Here is a 22,899-nt window from a genome sequence, read left to right as displayed (position 1 = left end):
GTTGGCCAGCAGTTAAGCTTAATAGCCAATATTCTCAACACAAACATATAACAAAGAAAAAATTGCTCCGGTATATGGGGTGAATTTTTAAATCAGAAAAGTGAATGGAGCAGGCACTTATGTTGAAATTTTTTTTGGGGGGTTCGTGGATAGCTCATACGGTAGCGTCACGCTCTCACCGGCCAGGTGGAGCTGTCCTACCAATAAGGTCGCGGGTTCAAACCCAATCACCGCCGCGAAAATGTTTTATTCTCTATTGTCTTCTGGCACTTTTCTACTCACTTCATCTCTTGTTGTTACCAACGTAAGTGCCTGCTCCACTCACTTTTCTGAATATATAATAAAGCCAAAACATTTAAAAGTATGAAATTCTAATATAACAAATTATAAAAAATAAACAAAATCTTTTTACTGACTAAAACGCATAAACTTAACTGACCCATGTATCATCTTTTTGACCCTAAATACAATAATTTTCATACATGCCACCCCAATGTTATACATCATATGTTGATGCTATGGGTCACACTTCATCATAACCAAACGAGGATAGATAGCCTACCGGCCAGTGCCAATATGCCTCGAATTCAATCCAACATTGAGTCTTTGAGAATATGATGGCCTCCTTGTACAGGATTAGGTTTGGAAAGGCAAAGAGGAGCGATGCTGCCCATGCTGCGGCCACCAGAATTTTAGCTTGGGAACCTGAAAAACAGAAAATTATAAATAGAATCCGATCAAATCCTATAGATAGTATGCAGATGACGTCACTCAGGCCTTTGTTATTGTTTTTGCCATCCGCGTTTGTGAGTTGTTCTCACTAAACTGTATTAACCAGACTATAAAAGATCATGGTTACACAGAGTTTGTGTGTTGGTCCGTTATACTTCCGGATGGCAATGTTGTGAACTCCTTGGCCAAGCGCATTCTATCTATAGATAGTATGCACTTGACTAAGAAGCTCACAACATTGTCATCCGGAAGTATAACGGACCAACACACAAAACTGTGTGTATACATGAACGTTTATAGTCGGGTTAATACAGTTCAATGAGCGAATTGTAAAAAAAATAAAATAACAAAGACCTGAGTGACGTCATCTTCGAACTATCTATATATAGTATGCGCTTGACTAAGAAGGTCACAACATTGCCATCCGGAAGTATAAGGGGCCTACACATAACTGTGTGTAACCATGAACTTTTATAGTCTGGTTCATACAGTTAAGTGAGAATTACTCATGAACGTGGGTGGCAGAAAACAATAACAAAGATGAGAGTGACGTCATCTTCGTTTTATCTATACTTTTCAACAAAAAGTAAAATAACCGTGCTCTGACTCTTTACTCACATTCTCTGACTGTATATTATGAATACTTGGCCATTAACAGCATTGTCTCTGTCGGGAAAAAAAAACTTGTAATACCATCTCACAACATGTGTCATGTCTCGTTCTACATGTTACCCATTGCTGTCGGTCGGAGACATCTTGTAAAGCGCTTTGAGTACTTTTAGTGGATATTGCTCAATATAAATGCTCACTTTTTTGTGGGGGATGGGAGGTGGGGGGAGGGGGGAGGGGGAAGGGGTCAGAGCGTGGCCTTCGTAAAGTATAAATAGTATGCAGATGACGTCACTCAGGCCTTTGTTATTGTTTTTGCCATCCGCGTTTGTGAGTTGTTCTCACTAAAGTGTATTAACCAGACTATAAAAGTTCATGGTTACACAGAGTTTGTGTGTTTGTCCGTTATACTTCCGGATGGCAATGTTGTGAACTCCTTGGCCAAGCGCATTCTATCTATATGACCTGACACTGACCAAAAAATGACGTCAAAATGCCAGTCTTTTGCCACAAAAGAAAACAAATCGTGAGTTGTATTCAATAGTTCAACCAATGAAATAACTTGAGCTCTACTAACGACAACTCACTAGACGGTGCAAAAACCAAATAATGACGTCAAACTGCCAGTCCTTTTGGATTTCAGTGTCAGGCTATAACTTAACGATGGCTACGGTCAGTCCTTAAATGCAATACGATTCAATAGTCTGATGTCACGCCGCCTGGCAACGGCGGCCATCTTGGTTCTAAACAACGAAAATCATTACTTTTTATTTTTCATGCTGGCTAGAACTTTTCATATGCCTTGTGATCAGAATGTGTAAAAGTCAAAACATGATCAAATTTATGGGTTTTTTTTCCTCTGGATACGCTTTTAAGCTCGGCGGAGAAATATTTCATACGGCGTCCGCCATTGTTCCGATAGTTTAGAGCCAGTGTTACTAAGTTACCATACGTCATTAGGAAGGAAGTGACGTTACGACTATTGAATCCTATTGTCCGTAAGTACAAGTTCAATTTCAATGCCTTTAAAAGTAAAGGTGAATTTACCCATCACTGCAGATTTTATACAAATTGGGTCGTGACTTTGTCCATTATTGTGTCATTGATTATAAATATAAATATAATGTTTAAAATTAAAAAAAACCAGAAAAGTATAAAAGAATCCGATTAATGGGCATGATCTATATTAAATTTCCATGTGCTCGAGGTTATTGGTCATATTGCAAAATGTGCTAAAAAAGTGACCCACATAGTGAAAAGTGTTCACAGATTGTTAAATATCTAACATCACGATTGGTTATTTTGTTCAGGCTTGACACACGGGTATGCTTACAACTTTTATAAACAAAGCAGTTTGTTTACATTTATTGTTAAGAAATATCCAATCGTTGTACAGCAACAAATCACGTGATTGATGACTTGGTTGGACGAAAACATGAGTATGATCGCTCCCATTCCTCTGCTTTTCAACAAAAAGTAAAATAAGGGGGCAGCGTGGCTCAGTTGAACGCTCCTTCGCTTCGTACCCGAAAAGTACCGAGTTCGATCACCCACCGCTGCGCTATGTGGCCTTGAGCAAGCCACCTCGCCCTAGCTCAATTTGCGGCGCTGAACTCCGGCTGACGCCTGGGTTATTCCTGTCTTTCCTTGGAATAGACCCTAGAGAAAAATTTCTCTTATGAGATGTATAAAGCTAATTTTATTTTTTTATTTTAACAAATCGTAAAATAAAAAAAAAAATAAATAAAATTCCCTTTATTCATCCCCATGGAGGAAATTTGATTTTAGGGTGCAGCGCAAAGTGACCCAGGGCGAGGTGACTTGCTCAAGGCCAGGCCACACAACGAGGCGGGTAGTCGAACTTGGTACCTTTTGGGTAAGAAGCAAAGACCGTACCGTTGAGCCAGGCTGTCCCATTATGGTATTCATGCTGTTTGGGAAAATACTCACACCATTACCAAAAGTGGAATATGAATGCAAAAGACCCCCCCCCCCCCCCAAAGAAAAAAAAACGAACAAAAAGAAAAAGAAAAAGAAAAAAACCCCAAAAAAAACAAAACAAAATAAAAAAAAATCCTCAAAACAAAACAACCCCCCCCCCCCCTTTTAGAACAAAAAAAACCCAAACAAAACCAATAGAAACCCAGGTCAACAGATGAACAAATGTTTTATTTTTCATATCATATTATATCTCACTCAGAACTCGTAATAATCTTAAAACCATGACATTTTGCAGAATATATAATATATTTCCTCCCTTCGAATTGACGAGGTTCATTAATCATTGGATTGCCTCCCTTGTCATAATATTGTGTGTTGTCTTGGTTAGTCTCGCCCCACACATTATACTCGGTGTCACTTGTTGCCTCCCTTTGAATCCATATTTGGTTGTGTCGTGTCTTTTTTGATTGGATTAAACGAGATTAAGAAGTCGTCTACACCACGAAATGGTCTCATTTTTTAAGTTATTATCATTTTTATTATTATAATCTCTTTTTTTTTCTTTCTATGTTTTTATCAAAATATATTTTGCACGAAGACACGATAAGACTATTAAGTTGTGTTTTCTTTATTCCTCCCCCTCCCCCCTCCCCCTTTCAACTCACTCTTTATTTCTACTAATGTCAGTTTTTTTGTTTGTGTGTTTGTTTTTAACGAAATGGGTGTGTTGTCGTTAATCTTCTTACTGACACTATTTGCCTCACATCATCATATTTGTTATCACCCGTGGAGGATAATATGAAGATTTCTTTTTAAAAATGGGATTTTTTGGGAAATAATGATGCTGAGAATAACTTGATTTTTATGAATATTGGATATGAAATTTTATCGTTGCTGTTCCTCATAATGGAATCATATATTTAAAATGTAATAAGCCCTATAATGATGATCATGATGATAATAATAATGATGATGATAAAAAAAAACGCCCATAAATAAACATTTATCTTTTTCCCATACTTTCTTCTTTTTCTTCTTCTTCTTCTTCTTCTTCTTCTTCTTCTTCTTCTTCTTCTTCTTCTTCTTCTTCTTCTTCTTCTTCTTCTTCTTTTTCCATTTCGGCCAAAGCTTCAGGCTGAAGATTGTATGTCTGATTTTTCAGTAACAGGGCTTTTAGAGGGAAGCAGGGAGCGATTTTTTGAAGTCATCAGTCGAAAGGGCTTGTTTACAATTGGTTGGTAGGGAGTTCCAAGTTTCATAGTTGATCAAATTTGTTGTGAATGTACAGTGTTGTTTTGTAAAATATTGTAGTAGAGTTACTGTTGTTTTGTTGGTATAATAATAGACTGTTCCGTGGAGAAGTTGGAGGCGTTTCTCTTTCCGCCTACTATCCAGTGTTTTCCTCCGTAATTTTATAAATAACAATACTCTTCAACAGTCGTAACGTCACTTCCTTCCTAATGGCGCATGGTAACAGTAACGCTGGCTCTAAACTATCGGAACAAGGGCGGACTCCGTATGAAATATTTCTCCGGCGAGCATAAAAGCGTATCCAGAGGAAAAAAACCCCCATAAATTTGATCATGTTTTGACTTTTACACATTCTGATCACAAGGCATATGAAAAGTGCTAGCCAGCATGAAGAATAAAAAGTAATGATTTTCTTTGTTTAGAACCAAGATGGCCGCCGTTGTCGGGCGGCGCGACATCAGACTACTGAATCCAATTTGAAATTGAATGTAAGATAATTATCTCATTCCTTTGTAGTGTTTCATACATCCTGTCTTGTTGATCAAGGGGAACCCCGAAACGTCCATTTTTATCTGTTTTCGTATATTAAATTGAAGCTTATATTCAATTTCACATCGTTATTTATTTCTTCGAGCTTCGAGCAGCACCATTTACATTACTGTAAATATATATATTTATCAATCTCCAGTTTTTATCATAACATCGACTAACATAGATCGCATGCGGTGTTGGTAGTTTGAATGGCTATAATCTCAATATGAAGTAGGTATGTATATAAAGACGATACCGACATGGTTCAAGGGAGATTAACATGGAGTAATTGCGATTTTATATCCTGAAAAGATATATAAAGATATATATATATATATATATATATATATATATATATATATATATATATATATATATATATATAATATAATATAGGAATATACTTTGAGGTTTTTATTTAGAAGGTTTTACTGTTCTCAACCGAATCCATTTGTTTAACCCACTCCTTACCACATAGGGAAATCGTCAAATTCGTCACGATGAAATCAACAATTTTCTCACTCTATTTCCTTCTTCATATCACAAAATTTAAAGAAAAGTTTTTGTTACAGCTATAAAAACTCGAGACTGTGTTGTAGAGCTCATTTTGCTGAACAAAATTATGTAGCTTATTAGAATGTACGTATTACTTTTCTGTTTGAGTAAGAAAACTCTATTTTTGTGGTGGGTTGACCTGATGGTGCAGGGAAAATTCTAGAAATGGCTAGTAATGAGAGGGTTAACTACTACGGAAAAAACAGCTTAACCCCCCCCCCTCCCTCCCCCCCACTCAAAATAACTAAATGATATCAAACCGCGATTATCAGAAAAAAAAACCCCAACAAAATCCGCCGTATTAAGGCGACATTATGTTGTTATTACTAAGTACCCAAAAAACAAAAACAAAAAACAAACAAACTAGTCACTGATATGATGAATGGGCCGGATTTATTATTTTACAATATTGTGTGTGTGTGTGTGTGTGTGTGTGTGTATGTGTGTGTGAGTGTGTTAAAAAGTATAACATAAAGACGGAAATAGTAGGAACATCATTCCTGAGGTAGAAAAATAAAAATAAATGAAATATTTTTATTAAAAAATGAAATCATAGAGTGGACTAGAGAGAAATGATTGCTAATGTCGTTATTTGACCTGGTACTTGATTGAGGCTTGTATCTCTTGATGGTTGAGGCCGGGCACTAATGTAAAATGCTATTTGTGGAGGAAAACGACGCCGATATCCAAGGTCCAATGTCCAGAAACCTTAATTTGTGAGAGCAAGGCGAATGATCCATCAAAGTTTCAGGTTGTTAAACTGATCTTTCGCGTTAACGTGTACCTTAACCCTCTCCTTACAGCCATTTCCCCCAAAACTTCACACCCAACTAAAATTCTTGCGATACTAAATTTCTTTAACAAAACATGCTCTACAACACACTGTTCATTTTCTTTAAATTTTATGATGTACAAGAGAAATTTGAATTAGAAAAATGTTGGTTGCATCGTAACGAATGTGACGATTTTCCTATAGTTGGAGAGGAGAGGGTTAAACTATTTCCGCCATGTGAACTGTAGTTTAAAATACTATTCTGAAATTAAAAAATAACCTACGGAGTGGATCGGGAGAGTGTCTAGAGCTGATTGATGTATTGGTTCTTGCATGCATCAAGTGTCAGCGATGGTATCTTAACGTTCTTTCAATTTTCTTATTGTATTAATACAAGAGGAAAAAAGAAGAAGCTTTTGCCGTAATGGAAAAAGAAGAAGAAGAAGAAGAAGAAGAAGAAGAAGAAGAAGAAGAAGAAGAAGAAGAAGAAGAAAAAGAAGAAGAGCAGGAGGAAGAGGAGAAGGAGGAGGAGAAGGAGGAGGAGGAGGAGAGGAGGAGGAGAGGAGGAGGAGGAGGAGGAGGAGGAGGAGGAGGATGGGGAGAAGCAAGAGTAAGAAGGTAACGTTGTGTGGTTGTGGTGAGAGAAGTAGAAGCAGCAGCAGCAGCAGTAGTCTTTGAAGCAGGTTGGAATGTATGTAGTCTTTGAAGCAGGTTGGAATGTCTGTAGTCTTTGAAGCAGGTTGGAATGTCTGCAGTCTTTGAAGCAGGTTGGAATGTCTGTAGTCTTTGAAGCAGGTTGGAATGTCTGTAGTCTTTGAAGCAGGCTGGAATGTCTGTAGTCTTTGAAGCAGGTTGGAATGTCTGTAGTCTTTGAAGCAGGTTGGAATGTCTGCAGTCTTTGAAGCAGGTAGGAATGTCTGTAGTCTTTGAAGCAGGTTGGAATGTCTGTAGTCTTTGAAGCAGGTTGGAATGTCTGCAGTCTTTGAAGCAGGTTGGAATGTCTGTAGTCTTTGAAGCAGGTTGGAATGTCTGTAGTCTTTGAAGCAGGTTGGAATGTCTGTAGTCTTTGAAGCAGGTTAGAATGTCTGTAGTCTTTGAAGCAGGTTGAAATGTCTGTTGTCTTTGAAGCAGGTTGGAATGTCTGCAGTCTTTGAAGCAGGTTGGAATGTCTGTAGTCTTTGAAGCAGGTTGGAATGTCTGTAGTCTTTGAAGCAGGTTGGAATGTCTGTAGTCTTTGAAGCAGGTTGGATTGTCTGTAGTCTTTGAAGCAGGTTGGAATGTTTGTAGTCTTTGAAGTAGGTTGGAATGTCTGTTGTCTTTGAAGCAGGTTGGAATGTCTGCATTCTTGATAGACCTATTTGCAATCGAAATCATAACAGGCGCGACTTCCTTTACATATTCTTTCAAAAGCCACGTTGGTACAACATAAATGTAGCACAGTTTTTGGGGGATTTTTTAAATACATTCACTAACCTCCCCTATTGAAGCAAAATTTGGACAAAGAACATGATATAGGTGGTATGCTATCTTCAGTTTCAGCGGTGTTGATTGCATTGTCCGTTTTGAATCGAATGGTAGCTATTTAATAAATGAAGTAATCATTGAAACGCTCTGTAAGTTTTGATTTGTTTTGGTGTGATAGCAGTAGTTTTCCTTCACCATCAACGTTCATTCAACAGTTCAGGACATTAAAAAGCTTCTTAATGTTGCCTTTACTATCGTTCACCTTATCTCTAATAGATTGTCTTTTGATTTCGATTGTCAGTTTGTTAGTTGCAGTTCGTGCTTGTTTATATAACTCTCTATGTATTGTGAGTCTTGTTTTCCGCCAAGTTTCTTCCGCTTCTCGTCTTATTTGCTTTATCAAACGAATTTCCTCATGATGTGCCAGGCCTTATGGTGATAACTTTGGTTAACAACGAAGCATGGTGATCAAAAAGTTCAGACATAATTGATTAAAAATTGAAACTTTATCATCTGCTGTGAATGCACGTTCAACTTTTGTGGTTAGACCGGAAATCGTAACGTCATTTTAAAATCGTTCAATATCTAATGACTTATATTTTAGATATTTTTTGTGGATTTGGGTTTTTCAATCTCAGTTCAAATAAAACAGATCGATGGTCTGATAAGTGGTTACTTTGTACGTGGTTGTTATGAATAATATAGCACAGTCGTTGTCCAAACTGTGTAAATAAACCCGTTGTCTTTTTAATACATATTGGATCTAGAGTTAAATAAGCCATAGTTCAAAACGTTTGACACTAGTATAGTAGCTGTAGTAGTAGTAGTAGTAGTAGTAGTAGTAGTTGTTGTTGTTGTTGTAGTAGTAGTAGTAGTAGTAGTAGTAGTAGTAGTAGTAGTAGTAGTAGTGGTAGTAGTAGCAGCAGCAGTAGAGGTATTGGTAGTAGTTTTAGTAGTAATAGTAGTAGTAGTAGTAGTAGTAGTAGTAGTAGTAGTAGTAGTAGTAGTAGTAGTAGTGGTAATAGTAGCAGCAGCAGTAGAGGTATTGGTAGTAGTTTTAGTAGTAATAGCAGTAGTAGTAGTAGTAGTAGTAGTAGTAGTAGTAGTAGTAGTAGTAGTAGTAGTAGTAGTAGTAGTAGTAGTAGTAGTAGTAGTGGTAGTAGTAGTAGAAGTAGTAGTAGTAGTAGTAGTAGTAGTAGTAGTAGTAGTAGTAGTAGTAGTAGTAGCAGTAGTAGTAGTAGTAGTAGTAGTAGTAGTAATAGTGGTAGTAGTAGTAGTAGTAGTAGTAGTAGTAGTAGTAGTAGTAGTAGTAGTAGCAGTATAGTAGTAGTAGTAGTAGTAGTAGTAGTAGTAGTAGTAGTAGTAGTAGTAGTAGTAGTAGTAGTAGTAGTAGTAGTAGGGCAGGAGGAGAAGAAGAAGAAGAAAGAGAAGAAGACCAGTTTTTATTAACTCACCGCTGCGTGAGAAGTTCATAGGTCTAGCCACAGCGTAGTAACGGTCAATGCTCAGACTGACCAACATATAAGTGGATGAGTAAGTGACCGTTCCTTGGAGGAAGTTGACCAGCTTGCACATGAAGTTCCCAGCATACCACTCAACTGTAATTTTGGTCATGAGGTCAGTGAAGGACACCAGGACCCCTACCAGCAGATCTGAGGCGTGTAGGAGGGTGGTGGTGGTGGGGGGTGGGTGGGAGGGGGGTGGGGTTGGGGTGGTGGTGAAGTAAGCCATGATCAACGAATATTGTTTGAAGTTAACATCAATCAGAATCTTTCTTACATAATATAAAATAATAATTTAAAAGGTAGATGTATCATATTATAAAAGCGAAATAAACGGATTGAAAACGAGTGAAAATAGCATCAAGTCAGTAATCCCCCCCCCCCAGAACCCCCACCCCCCAAAGAAAAAGCCAAAATAAACCCCAACAAAACAACCCATCAAATACCAAAACAAAGCAACCCCCCCCCCCCCCCCCCCGAAGAACTCCCACGCAAACAAAGCAAAACACCCCCCCCCACCACATACACACACACACACACACAGAAGATTAATCAACACTAACAACAAACACGGAACAGTCTAAAACTTCATTAGCACATCAACTCACGACTCTTGAGTCTATATAAAGTTGAATCGCATTTGCAATACTGGACAGTGGAAAATGCTAGACTAAATAAACCCCCAAAAAACAAGGTAAAAAAACTATACTTTAAAAAAAGTAGTTCTTTAGAGCAACAAGGCCCATATATTTGGAGTTTATCCCGATTTATATCTGTTTTGTGGACAGCCGAGGAAAGAGCTTAGAGCTTGTTTTATTGATACCAAGCACTATCTAGATGCCATGCATTACCCCCCCCCCTTTTCCCAAGAAAAAAAATAAATAAAAAGATAAAAAAAAAAACAACGACCCACACCAAAACGAAAAACGAAAACTAATTTTGAATAAAATAGAATAAATAGAAAAATAATAGTTAACAATCAATCAACGCAAAAAAAACAACAAAACTAACAAAGTACAAAAAACAAAACCAAAAAAAACAAAACAAACAACCCCCCCCCAAAAAAAAAACAAAACAAAAAACAAACAAACATACACAAGCAAATTGAAAAAAAGCAAAACAAAACAAATAAAAATGCACACTATTCTATGTGACCTTACCAGACACAGCAAGGTGAAGGATGAAGAAGTTCATCCTACTTTTCCTTCCGCTTTCGCTAAGACGGATGGCACCAAGGACACAAAGGTTTCCCCCAATGATGAAGGCACACAGAATGGACACGAAGGCCAGCTGGGGGACCTGTAAAAAAACACCAATAAATAGATAGATAGAACGAAGTTGACGTCAATCAGGGTTTTGTTATTGTTTTTTGCCATCCATGTTTATGAGTAATTCTCACTTAACTGTATTAACCAGACTATAAAAGTTTATGGTGACACAGAGTTTTGTGTGTTGGACCTTATTACTTCCGGATGGCAATGCTGTGAGCGTTTTAGCCAAGCGCATACTACCCCTTGACAAAGGTTAGCTGACATTTGTTTGTTTCTATGGGGTTCGATTTAGCTCTCTGGGTGGGGTTACTGACCCCCAATAGTGGGCATGGAGGTACTTACTGTATTCTTCTATACCCCTATATCTGTTTTCCATTTCATTTGCTTTCTTTCTATGTCTTGGAATGAGATTACTTAGTTTTGTCCTGACCCTGGCCGGAGTCCTTAGCTGGGAGGGGAACAGTCGAATGTATAGTTATTGTTTTAGGAGATGATATTTTTCCCTTGTAAATCATTTCTCTGTTATGTATTGTATTTTTTGTTGTTGAACATATGATTTGTAAACATTTGAGTATGTTCCTTTTTAGTGTGCACCTGTGCTTGCGTCAGGACGAGACTTTTAGGTGATCTCAAACTATGAACAATGATAGTATAATCTTGGAATCTATATCTGTTCCCTATTTATACAATTTCCCTTTGTGCACTTTTAATTATAAACCTATAACTTATTTCCTATCCCATTTTCCTCATTATTACTGTCGCTGAAATGACCTAAATGTTTCACAAGCAGCATAAAACCATTAAAAACACCAAACGATTTAGCTCTAAGCCGATATCACATTTCACAGTAAAACCTTTCCGTCTCATCTTCCATGATCTTTTCATAAAAAAAGGCTCAGGATTAGATCTCGCATCGTGACTTTTAGTATGAAGACTCACTCGATCTTGTTTTGCTTTTGCCACCCACGTTTATGAGTAGTTCTCACTAAACTGCATTAATCAGACTAGAAACGTTCAAATTTACACATAGTTTTGTGTGCTGGTCCGAATGACAATGTTGTGATGTTCTTAGCCAAGCGCATACTATCTATAGCCGACACTTGTGATGCGTCTAGTGAGTTGTCGTTAGTACATTTTAAAGGAGACAAGTCGTGATTTCATTGGTTGAACTATTGAATACAACTCACGATTTGTTATCTTTTGAGGCCAAAGACTTGTCTTTGAGGTAATTTTTTGGTCAGTGTCAGCGTGGCCTTCGTAAAGTTATGGCCTGACACCGTCGCCATCGTTGTTATAGATAGTATGCAGATGACGTCACTCAGGCCTTTGTTATTGTTTTTGCTATCCGCGTTTGTGAGTTGTTCTCAATAAACTGTATTAACCAGACTATAAAAGTTCATGGTTACACAGAGTTTGTGTGTTGGTCCGTTATACCCCAACACACAAAATCTGGTATCTATAGATAGAATGCGCTTGGCCAAGGAGTTCACAACATTGCCATCCGGAAGTATAATGGACCAACACACAAACTCTGTGTAACCATGAACTTTTATAGTCTGGTTAATACAGTTTAGTTAGAACAACTCACAAACGCGGATGGCAAAAACAATAACAAAGGCCTGAGTGACGTCATCTGCATACTATCTATAGCCTGATACTGAAATCCAAAAGAACTGGCAGTTTGACGTCATTATTTGGTTTTTGCACCGCCTAGTGAGTTGTCGTTAGTAGAGCTCATGGAAACAAGTTGTTTCATTGGTTGAACTATTGAATACAACTCACGATTTGTTTTCTTTTGTGGCAAAAGACTGGCATTTTGACGTCAGTATCAGGCCACGCTGACACTGACCAAGGGTCCTGGGTTCGAGCCTCGCTCGGCGCATAGTTGAATCCCTGGAAATAGCTCTTTACTCACATTCTCTCACCGTACACAGGTGTAAAACGAGTACCTGGTCGTTAACAGCGTTGTCTCTGTCCGAAATATTGTAATACCGCCTAACAGGCGCCATGTCTCGTTCTACATGTTACGTGTTGCTGAGACCCCTTGTAAAGCGCTTTGAGCACGTTTAGTGGATATTGCTCTATAGATAGTATGCAGACGACGTCACTCAGGCCTTTGTTGTTGTTTTTGCCATCCGCGTTTGTGAGTTGTTCTCACTAAACTGTATTAACCAGACTATAAAAGTTCATGGTTACACAGAGTTTGTGTGTTGGTCCGTTATACTTCCGGATGGCAATGTTGTGAACTCCTTGGCCAAGCGCATTCTATCTATAAAGCAGATAATGGTAGACAACTCATGTTGACGTTCTAAAACTAAAGACCTTAAACTTTCTCCTTATTATTGAAAAATGATCACATTCGTTTAGATACAAACTAAAGACAGATCAAAGTTGACGTAACTGAAGTCTTTATAATAGTGTTTTGCTATCCACTGTTATGAGTAATTCTCACTAAACAGTAATCTCGTAGCCATCGTTAACATACGATGGCGACGATTATCCAGACTATAGATAGTATGCGCTTGGCTAAGAAGCTCACAACATTGCCATCCGGAAGTATAACGGACCAACACACAAAACTTATTATTCATTGAGACTTCAGCTCGTTCTAAAGTAACGTGACACCAATTATTTAGGAACCAAAAAAATAGAGGGTGTTTTGTCACGAGTTTTCTACCCTATTTCTCTATAGTTTTGAAATAAAGTAAGTATTGTCAATGGAAGTTGACATAATTAAACAGGACGACGTCAAGCTAGAAAACATCAAATGTCAATTATCGATATCCCAAGGGGTTTTGACAGGAACAAAATAGATCTGACAGACATTTCTTGACTACATAGATACAATAAAGACTCTGTCCATTAGTATTGCCCGGATTTGTAAGGTTGATGTTTGTAGGGTGAAGATGATGAGGGTGTTGATGTTGATATTAATGATGATGATGATGATGATGTTGATATTAATGATGATGATGATGATGATGATGCTAATAACAACAAGAACAACAACAACAAAAATAATAATAATGATAATAATAATAATAATAATAATAATAATAATAATAATAATAATAATAATAATAATAAAATAATAATAATAATAATAATAATAATAATAATAATAATAATAATAATAATAATAATAATAATAATAATAATAATAATAATAATAATACTGCACATTTTTATAACCGTAGAAAATTGTCACATTCGTTACGATCCAACCAGCACTTTTATCATTCAGATTTCTTTTGTAAATCACACGACAACTGAAAGAAAATGTTTTCTTATAGCTATAAAAACGTGACATGTGTTGAAGAGTTCATTTTGCTCATTCAATATTATGCATAGAATGTAGATAAAGTTGTAGCTTTTCTGTTTGAGTAAGAAAAAAAAACGATTTTTTTAGTGTTGTGTGGGTGTAAAATTTTGGGGAAAATTCTGAAAATGGTTTGTAAGGAAAGGGTTAGCTCGTTAAAAAGGTAACTATTTTTTTATGTCACCTCTGATGAAAATACCTTACCTCTGAAATGTAATGAAAGAGTAATTTAGACATTTGATGCGGCATGAGAAAATGCCCGTATAAGAGAATATGTTTTTGAGCATTTTTTTTAGATTGAAGCAATTACTTCTTCTTACCCTTTGAATAGTCCGTTGTCCTATTGCAGAGCAATTTCTGCTAAATCTAAGAGACCCAGCTACCTAATCATTGCTGGGTTTCGGTAAAGAGGGGTACAGGGTGTGAGGCTCCACCCGGGATCGATACTCGTCCCTTTACTTGTGAGGGGAGCATGGACTTAAAGGAAAGGACTCTAAACAAAGTGGGCGTGGTCCTCTTTTCCTTTGTTAAAATACGATGACTTCCGCCATGCGCAGAGCCATTTCCATTTTAAAGGAATACTGTGTTTAAATCGCAAATGTTTACCTTCGATAACTCTTAATTCTTTATAAGTACTCTCGGAATTCGTTGCGATTTTTTCAATAATAAGAGTTGTTATGATGTAACTCTTTATCTCATTGATCATGGTTAACTTTAGGCTTATGAAATTCACACTTCTTTTCCCTTTTAAACGCTAAATTAGTTTAAAACTAGATTTAACATTCCATAATAAGGCAATCATTCCCATGTATAGCGATGGATGCGCCACCTTTTACTGCAGACTTTTAAGCAAGTCAACTTTTAAAGTTTAAGTTCAAATGTATATGCATGATATCTATGATTTTTCCAAATAATAATTTGTAAGAGAGTTTGCTTATGCAAAAAGGTTACACAGGGTAATGATTGATTATTCCAGCAAGTGGGTTTAATGAGTTCCCGGTGCTTGTATATCAGTTAAACTTGGTCAATATTTAATGGGTTCAGGACAGTTTTACGTTCCAAAGTTAAAGGACTGGTCATTATGTTGAGTACTAGAAAATTGCTTTCTTTGATCGGTGTCACTTGGTATTTGGGGATAAAAGCATCAAATTATTGTTGGTATTTGTTATTTGGGCGTATTGGGCGTAAAAACTGACGTTTAATAATGAATAATAATAATAATGAATGAATTTATATAACGCCTAGATCCACAATGTGCTCAGAGGCGCTTTACAATGCAAATAAAACACAACAATAAATCGATAATTTACGCATAAAATCTATCATATTGGAATAGCATTAATCAATTTGTAATTTAATTACCACGCACGGTGCTACAAGACGTTTACCAAAATAATATTACTTCATTTAAAAGGCGGGGTTTAGCATTAATATGTAGGGATTTAACGTTTCGAGTTGAGTATGTTTTTTTTTTTTTACTTTTAGGGAGCCGATTTTAGACTGACATGGGGCTGTCAAAATCAGTAGGAGGAGTAGTTTGAAGGAATTGTGGGAACAGTTTACAAAATTGTGTAAAATAGAGTGTTTCTGGATTCTAATCTATTCTAGATTCGATTCTAGATTCGATTCTATTCTACTTTTTCTAGTTGGCTGCAAGTTCTAACATCCTACTCAGAATCTTTATTTTACGGACTTCGAAATATTCCACGTATATTGAAAATGGTCACATAGACAAATTGACTTAACATCTGGATTGATTTTACGGAGTTGAAATTTATGAAACTGATTGAAATATGATTTGATTTGGATTTCGAATTTATCACAACAAATAAAGCAGCAAGAAATGAAACCTGGAATCTGGACTTTGATTTGAATATCTTGATGTTGTACCATCAATCATCATCCTTGGCTCTTGAACTCTTTTGTCATTATTAACATCTACAACACAACGCAAAGGAATATCATTACCATCTATCAAAAAGCCACTATACGATCATTAGCCTTTGCGCATAAATTGCCACGAAATATATTTTTCTTGTTTCGTAATAATAAAGTATCTACTTTATGGCAAATAAAAACATGCTGCTGACAGTCAACAGTTGCGAAGTCACTTCCGCCATTTGTACCCCCTCGTGGATCTTTACCTTGCAGTGGTGAGGGGGCTTGAGGCACACGGGAGGGCAAAGGTGTAAATCCCGGTCGACCGTCACGAGACCATCCCGGGTATCGAGCCAACGAGCCACATGAGCTGCTCGCCCGGTGTGTGACTAAATTTGATCCAAACCCGGTGCCCGAATAGCAGCCCTATCCCGGGCGCCACACTATTATCCTTATGTCGAGTCCCAATCAGTCCCGTCAATGGCGAAGCGGTCTGCCGCCTAGCCAAATAATACCGCGTTCATGTCGCCAGGGTCGTCGGCACGTCCGAGAAAAAAGCAAACGTCCCATGCATCAATCGATTCGCGGCCTGCCGATCGGAAAATGCGACGGCGGGGATGGCGAACTGACGCACATATTGTCCCTGAACGTCGAGAGCCAGAGTATGGCAAAAATGAGCTTTTATCAAAGCTATTGGCCGTTCACTGCGTAGATATCCTCCTGTTACAGGAGACCCACCTCTATTCAGGTGCACAATCTTCCCGATTCCAGACCCCAGGCTATACGGTGGTCCAACGCGAGGACACTTCGAGGCTCAAAGGAGGGGTTAGCGTTTACGCTAAAGAACCATCGAAGGTAAGGGTCATTGAGAGCGTAACGGACAGCAATGGGGTGAACCGAATTTCCGTGGAAGTAGGTGGACTGTGTTTGCATAATATTTACAAACCACCTAGAGTGACTTGGACTACACCACCGGTACCGGTGGTCAGCCATCCTGCCATCTGTCTGGGAGACTTTAATAGCCACCATCACGAATGGGGCTACCGAGACTGCAACGAGGCAGGAAGACAACTCCGCTCATGGATGGACTGTAATGATCTACACCTAGTGTACGATCTTACAGCCAAGGGTACCTTCCGGGGTACCCGCCATAAGAAGGAATATACTCCAGACCTCACCCTCGTAACGAAAGGCGCGAACGGTGAACCGCTGCAGGTGAAGCGGACAGTCCTCGGGGACTTTCCGCATAGCCAGCACAGGCCGGTTCTTGTCACAACTGGGGTGTCAATACCGAGGGTGCAGTCTCTCCCACTTTGCAGATGGAATTTCAGGAAGGCTGACTGGGAGGAATTCAGTTCCTATATCAAGCAGGTATGCCCTGCCATTCCTCCCAAGTCCAAGACTATTCAGATTCAGTAGGCTAATGGTTAAGAGCGCTCAACGCTCTATTCCACGGGGCAAACGGAAATTCTACACCCCTTGCTGGACAGCAGAGTCGGAAGAGCTGTACCGAGAGTACCAGCAGACCCAGTCCCAGGACGCAGCCGATAGACTACTTCAGTCTCTGGCAGAGGGAAGGAAGCAACGGTGGCAGGAGACCGTGGAAAGTCTCGAGTTTACACACTCCAGCCGCCACGCTTGGCGTTTGATAAAGAAATTGGACCCAGGTCGGAATTTCGCGAAGGCTGCACCGGAAGGCGAGGCAGACACAATTGCCAAGAACATTAAGAACCGTAGTAAGCGGGTCCCTAATCAGGCTTTTGAGCGCGGTGTCCGCAAGGCGTACCGTACGATTTTGGACTCGCTACCTGCGGAGGAGTCGGACTGGACGACCCCGTTCAGTCCCCGAGAAGTGGGTGCAGCCATTAGCGAAGTGAGGAACGGCAAAGCAGCAGGGATAGATGGTGTATATCCCGATATGGTGACGCATCTGGGCCCCAGGGCACGGGCCTGGCTAGCAGAGGCAATGTCTGACATCCTTGCAAAAGGACAGCACAAGTGTGGAAGCATGCGAAGATAGTTGCCATCCTGAAGCCAGGGAAGCCGGCGAAGGAGGCAGACAGTTACAGACCCATATCGCTGCTGAGCTGTCTTTACAAATTGATGGAGCGTGTTCTATTAAACCGATGGGGGCCGGTCCTAGATGCTGCCCTGCCACCTGAGCAGGCAGGCTTCAAGTAAGGGAGGTGCACCACGGAGCAGGTCATTGCCCTTACAGAGCATATTGAGCACGGGTTCGAGAGAAAACAGCAAACAGGTGCTGTGTTCATAGACCTATCAGCGGCGTACGATACGGTCTGGTGTGATGGGTTAATGCTCAAACTTGCAAAAATCATAAGGTGCAAAAAGACCTTGAAGTTGTTCTCTTCGATCTTAGGGGAAAGGCAATTCCACGTCGCGCTGGGATACGTCACGAGCAAAGTAAGGAAATTGAAGAATGAGGTCCCTCAGGGGTCGGTACTTGCGCCAATGTTGTTTAACGTTTACATTAGCGATATGCCGAACACTTCCTCCCTGAGGCTGGGATACGCAGACGACTGGGCACTCGTTACTCAGAGTAAAGTGTGGATCCGTCTCGAGAGCGTACTCAGCGAGGACGTCACCAGACTCAAATCCTACTTTGACAAGTGGTACCTGAAGATGAACACTTCAAAAACCGTGGCATTTCACTTATGCAGTGGCTGGCACACCCGTAAACTGAATGTCCTAGTCGGGGACCAGCCACTCCCATATGAGCCGCGTCCAAAATATTTAGGGGTGACGTTGGATCGCAGCCTTACCTATCGGGTTCATCTCGAAGGGGTTGCCTGGAAGATAGAGAAACGCAACAGTCTTCTGAGGAAGCTGGCGGGATCGACTTGGGGCGCTAGCCAAGCGCTCCTGAGAACATCCGCCCTGGCACTATGCTATTCCACCGCGGAGTATTGCGCTCCAGGTGGGGTAGAAGCAGAAACGTTGAGAAGGTGGATGTAAAACTTCGCAAGTCGATGCACATAGTGTCGGGAACGCTAGCAACAACCCCTAGAGAATGGGGCCCGATAATGGCAGCGATCCAGCCCCCCGATGTCCGGAGGGAGACCATTACGGGAAACTGGCTGAGTAAGATCAAAGAGAGAGGGAATGGGGATACCCCTCTCATGTGCATAATGAACGGTCCCCCGTTTCGAGCCGAAATAAGTCCCGGCAACCCTTGTACGCAGAATCCCTGACTACGGACAGAGCTGCACATACGAGATGGAGGTCGGTTTGGACGAATTCAATCCCTCGTGGGGGCGGGGACCTACACTCCTCTAAGCTTGGTGAGAAGTTGCCAGGCTTTGATACCAGTAAGAGGAGACACTGGGTAGCTGCGAATCGGCTTCGGTCGAGGAGCTGCCTAACGGCAAGTGCGTTACATCAGTGGGGTCTAACTTCCTGTCCAATATGTCCACGCTGTGGGCAAGAACCCGAAACGGCAGAGCATCTAGTCGAAAGGTGTGTTGTGACGATGCTACCAGGCGGGTTCGCGACGGTGCACGAATGCGGACCGGACTTTGCTGATTGGGTCGATCGTCATAACATGTGAACCTTAAGAAGCTGCTGCCATTTGTACAAAATCAGCGATACCGATACTTTAACAATAAATACTGATTATAATTTTCCTCGCTGTGATATTATCTATGGAGACTACGACCGTTACCATTCGTAGCTCGATTATTGCATTTATAAACGGAACAGGTATAAACCATGGTGGTTTTGTAGATTTAAGTCAATAATCCTTGAGAAATATTTATTGAAAAAGTCGATTAACTTTGAATCGAGGCGAGAGGAAATCGCGAAAGTTAGGGCCTCGTTTATGTCCCGTAATCCTTAGAATCCGCCTATAAATAGTATAGATAGTTCGAAGTTGACGTCACACATGTCTTTTTTATTGTTTTTTTGCCATCCGCGTTTATGAGTAATTAATAATAATAATAATGCTGAAAACTTATATAGCGCTTTAACTCTGAGACACCAGACTCAAAGCGCTTAAATTACAAATTACTTTGGCTGAAACATAATCATTTACACACACAAGCACACACACACACACGCACACACAGTAAAGTAATTCTCATTGTATTAAACTGATACTTAAGACTTCAGGATGGCAATGTTGTGAGCTCTTCAGCCAAGCGCATACTATCTATTCGCTTGGCTAAGAAGCTCACAACATTGCCATCCGAAAGTATAACCGACCAACACACAAAACTATATATATGTATTGATAGCGCCGATCTTCCTATTCATCAAACGAAAAGAGCCACTTCCGGTATGACGCAGTAATAACAGCTGATCGACCCACGGGAAATTCCTCTTCGCTGGTCGTCCTGTCATGGAGGGGACTGATCTGCCAAACTGAGATATGGGAATCACCGATGATAAATATAGTATAGATAGTATGCGCTTGGCTAAGAAGCTCACAACATTGCCATCCGGAAGTATAACGGACCAACACACAAAACTCTGTGTAACTATGAGCTTTTATAGTCTGGATAATGCAGTTAAGTGAGAATTACTCATAAACGGTAATTGGCAAAAAAAAAAAAAAATAATAAATAAATAAAAAAAAATAATACCAAAGACCTGAGTGACGTCAACTTCATTCTATAGATAGTATGCGCTTGACTAAGAAGCTCATAACATTGCCATCCGGAAGTATAACGGACCAACACACAAAACTCTGTGTAACTATGAACTTTTATAGTCTGGATATTGCAGTTAATTGAGAATCACTCATAAACGCGGATGGCAAAAAACAATAACAAAGACCTGAGTGACGTCAACTTCGTTCTATCTATAGACTATTAAAATGTGACCAACCGTCTCAAAACGGTATTAATTATGTCGGGATGAATGTTATTCTAGAACTTGAATTTAAAGTCAAATTCCCGTTAATCAATTTAACAATGGGCAATTTAATTATTATTTTCAATTAAGCAAAATATGAATCTAATTAGATTTCATAACTTTTTTTTCTAAAAAATTAAGTTTTCTGTGTGGAGTTCACGCCGAATAATACCGTTTTGTATCAGTGTTTCACAAATATACTGAATGGAGAATTTGGTACTTTGAGAAAATATGACCAGGTCTGTTTACTTTACTTAGGTACTCGGAAATATTGGTCCGAAAACTTTCGCTTCAAAATGGACATTTTAAAATGACATTTAATTTCTCCACCTTGTTCAACAGTTACAGATTTGAGACATCTCTGACAACTTGGAGAATACCTTCATCTCCACATGTTATGGGATATAGATCTTTTTACGGACATAGTATGCCGACTGAAGACGTGGGTAGAAGCCACAGAAACATGTGTTTCGGCCATATAAGTGGGTGAATCCATTCATATTTTATATTAGCTCTAACCAACGTTATCGAACACTCTCGTGCCTGCAAGTACCCACTAACACTCATATATATATAATATATATATATATATATATATATATATATATATATATATATATATATATATATATTTATATTTCCCTATTTCTCTCTATAGCTCTCTCAAACACACACACACACACACACACTCTCTCTCTCACACACACACCCCCTTCCCTCCCCCTCCTCTCTCCTTCAGTCTTTCTCCTTATCTTCGTCTCCATCCTTCTTTCTCCATTCTTTCAATGTATCCCTGCCACCCCCCCCCCCTTTCTCATTTAATTCCCCCCTCTCTCTCTACACCCGATTGCGGTGAGAGAATAAGAGTAACTGTATTCAGGACACCGACACCAACTATTTTGATTGGGACTGCTGCATCGTTGATATTTCCATTGTATACTCAATCCATACGAATCTATATTCTGTGCCTTGCGTTCTTGAAATCTTTTTCTGTCTGTCATGCTTTTCTTTTTTTTTTTTTTTCTTTCAGTCGCTGAATTGCTTAAGCCTCTCCTTACCAACTATAGGAAAATCGCCACATTCGTTACGATACAACCGACATTTTTCCTTATTCAAATTTCTTTTGTACATCATAAAATTTAAAGAAAATGATCAGTGTGTTGTAGAGCATGTTTTGCTAAAGAAATTATGATGTAGAATATCGCAAGAATTTTACAGCTATTATGTCTGAGTGATAAAAAATATATTTTTGTGTTAGTTGGGTGTGAAGTTTTGGGGAAAATCTTGAAAATGGCTGGAAAGGAGAGGGTTAACTTAATCGACACGAGACCCACGGGAGTCACTCATCTTAATGACTTTTGGAATGAGAGGCACTGCACTTGAGTGGTTTCAATCGTAGCTTAGATTTAGAACACAAACTGTTGAAATAAATGGCAAATTTTCAGAGGAATTTTATTTGATGTATGGGGTACCCCAGGGATCTGTCTTAGGGCCTATTGTATTTACAATGTATACACAGTTATTATTATAATCATGATATGAGCTAGACGTCTACCACTCGTATGCTGATGATACACAAATATATAATAGAGATAATCCTGATAGTATTTTCCTTTTACACAATCGTGATGTAAAAAGGCTGGATATGGATGTAAATAAACTTAAACTTAACAATGAAAAAACAGAAGTAATGCTATGTGGGGCAACGAAAAAATGGTCCGTCCTCGGTGATCAACGCAGATTTCAATGGGAATTCTATATAATCAAGTAAAACAATTAGAAATATAGGAGTATTTTTAGATGCAATTTGTCATGAATTCACAAGTTGATAAACTACGCAAAAGTTTAAATTCAAATCTCAAGAAGATTGCTAATGCACGAACCTACTTGACTAAAAGTCTGACGAAAAAGCTAATAACAACATTTATATTATCAAGATTAGATTATCGTAATTCTCTTTTGGCTGGGATAACTAAAGAGAAAATTTTAAGACTTCAAACAATTCAGAATCGTGCTGCAAAATTGATTACAAAACAAAAGAGATGTGAACATTTGCTGCCCATTCTGTTTGAATTGCAGTGGTTACCAGTGAAATATAGCGTAGAATACAAGATCGCCCTTATCTGCTTTAAATGCATTAATGGTTTAGCACCTAGGCACTTTAACGTATTATAAGATAATATCGGAAGGTCCTGGGTTCGAGTC

At 39.1% G+C, this 22,899-nt stretch overlaps 1 protein-coding gene across 1 annotated transcript in view; it reads right to left on the bottom strand.

Annotated features, from left to right (window-relative positions):
• The window catches only part of LOC144958867 (cardioacceleratory peptide receptor-like), a 198,337-nt gene that overhangs the window by 19,379 nt on the left and 156,059 nt on the right, over positions 1-22,899 (bottom strand). Inside the window, exons 3-5 of the mRNA XM_078891122.1 lie at positions 10,518-10,656; positions 9,310-9,507; positions 563-705 (exon numbers count right to left, since the gene is read on the bottom strand). Of these exons, the coding sequence (XP_078747248.1) occupies positions 563-705; positions 9,310-9,507; positions 10,518-10,656 (480 nt within the window). The remainder of the gene's footprint in view (positions 1-562; positions 706-9,309; positions 9,508-10,517; positions 10,657-22,899) is intronic.

The sequence above is a fragment of the Berghia stephanieae genome, chromosome 13 (assembly GCF_034508935.2).
Source record: "Berghia stephanieae isolate SIO BIC M18660-M18661 chromosome 13, UCSD_Bste_1.3, whole genome shotgun sequence".
Classification (NCBI taxonomy): Eukaryota; Metazoa; Mollusca; class Gastropoda; order Nudibranchia; family Aeolidiidae; genus Berghia; species Berghia stephanieae.
Note: the sequence above shows the minus strand (reverse complement) of the source record. Positions and strands in the feature narration are given on the sequence as shown.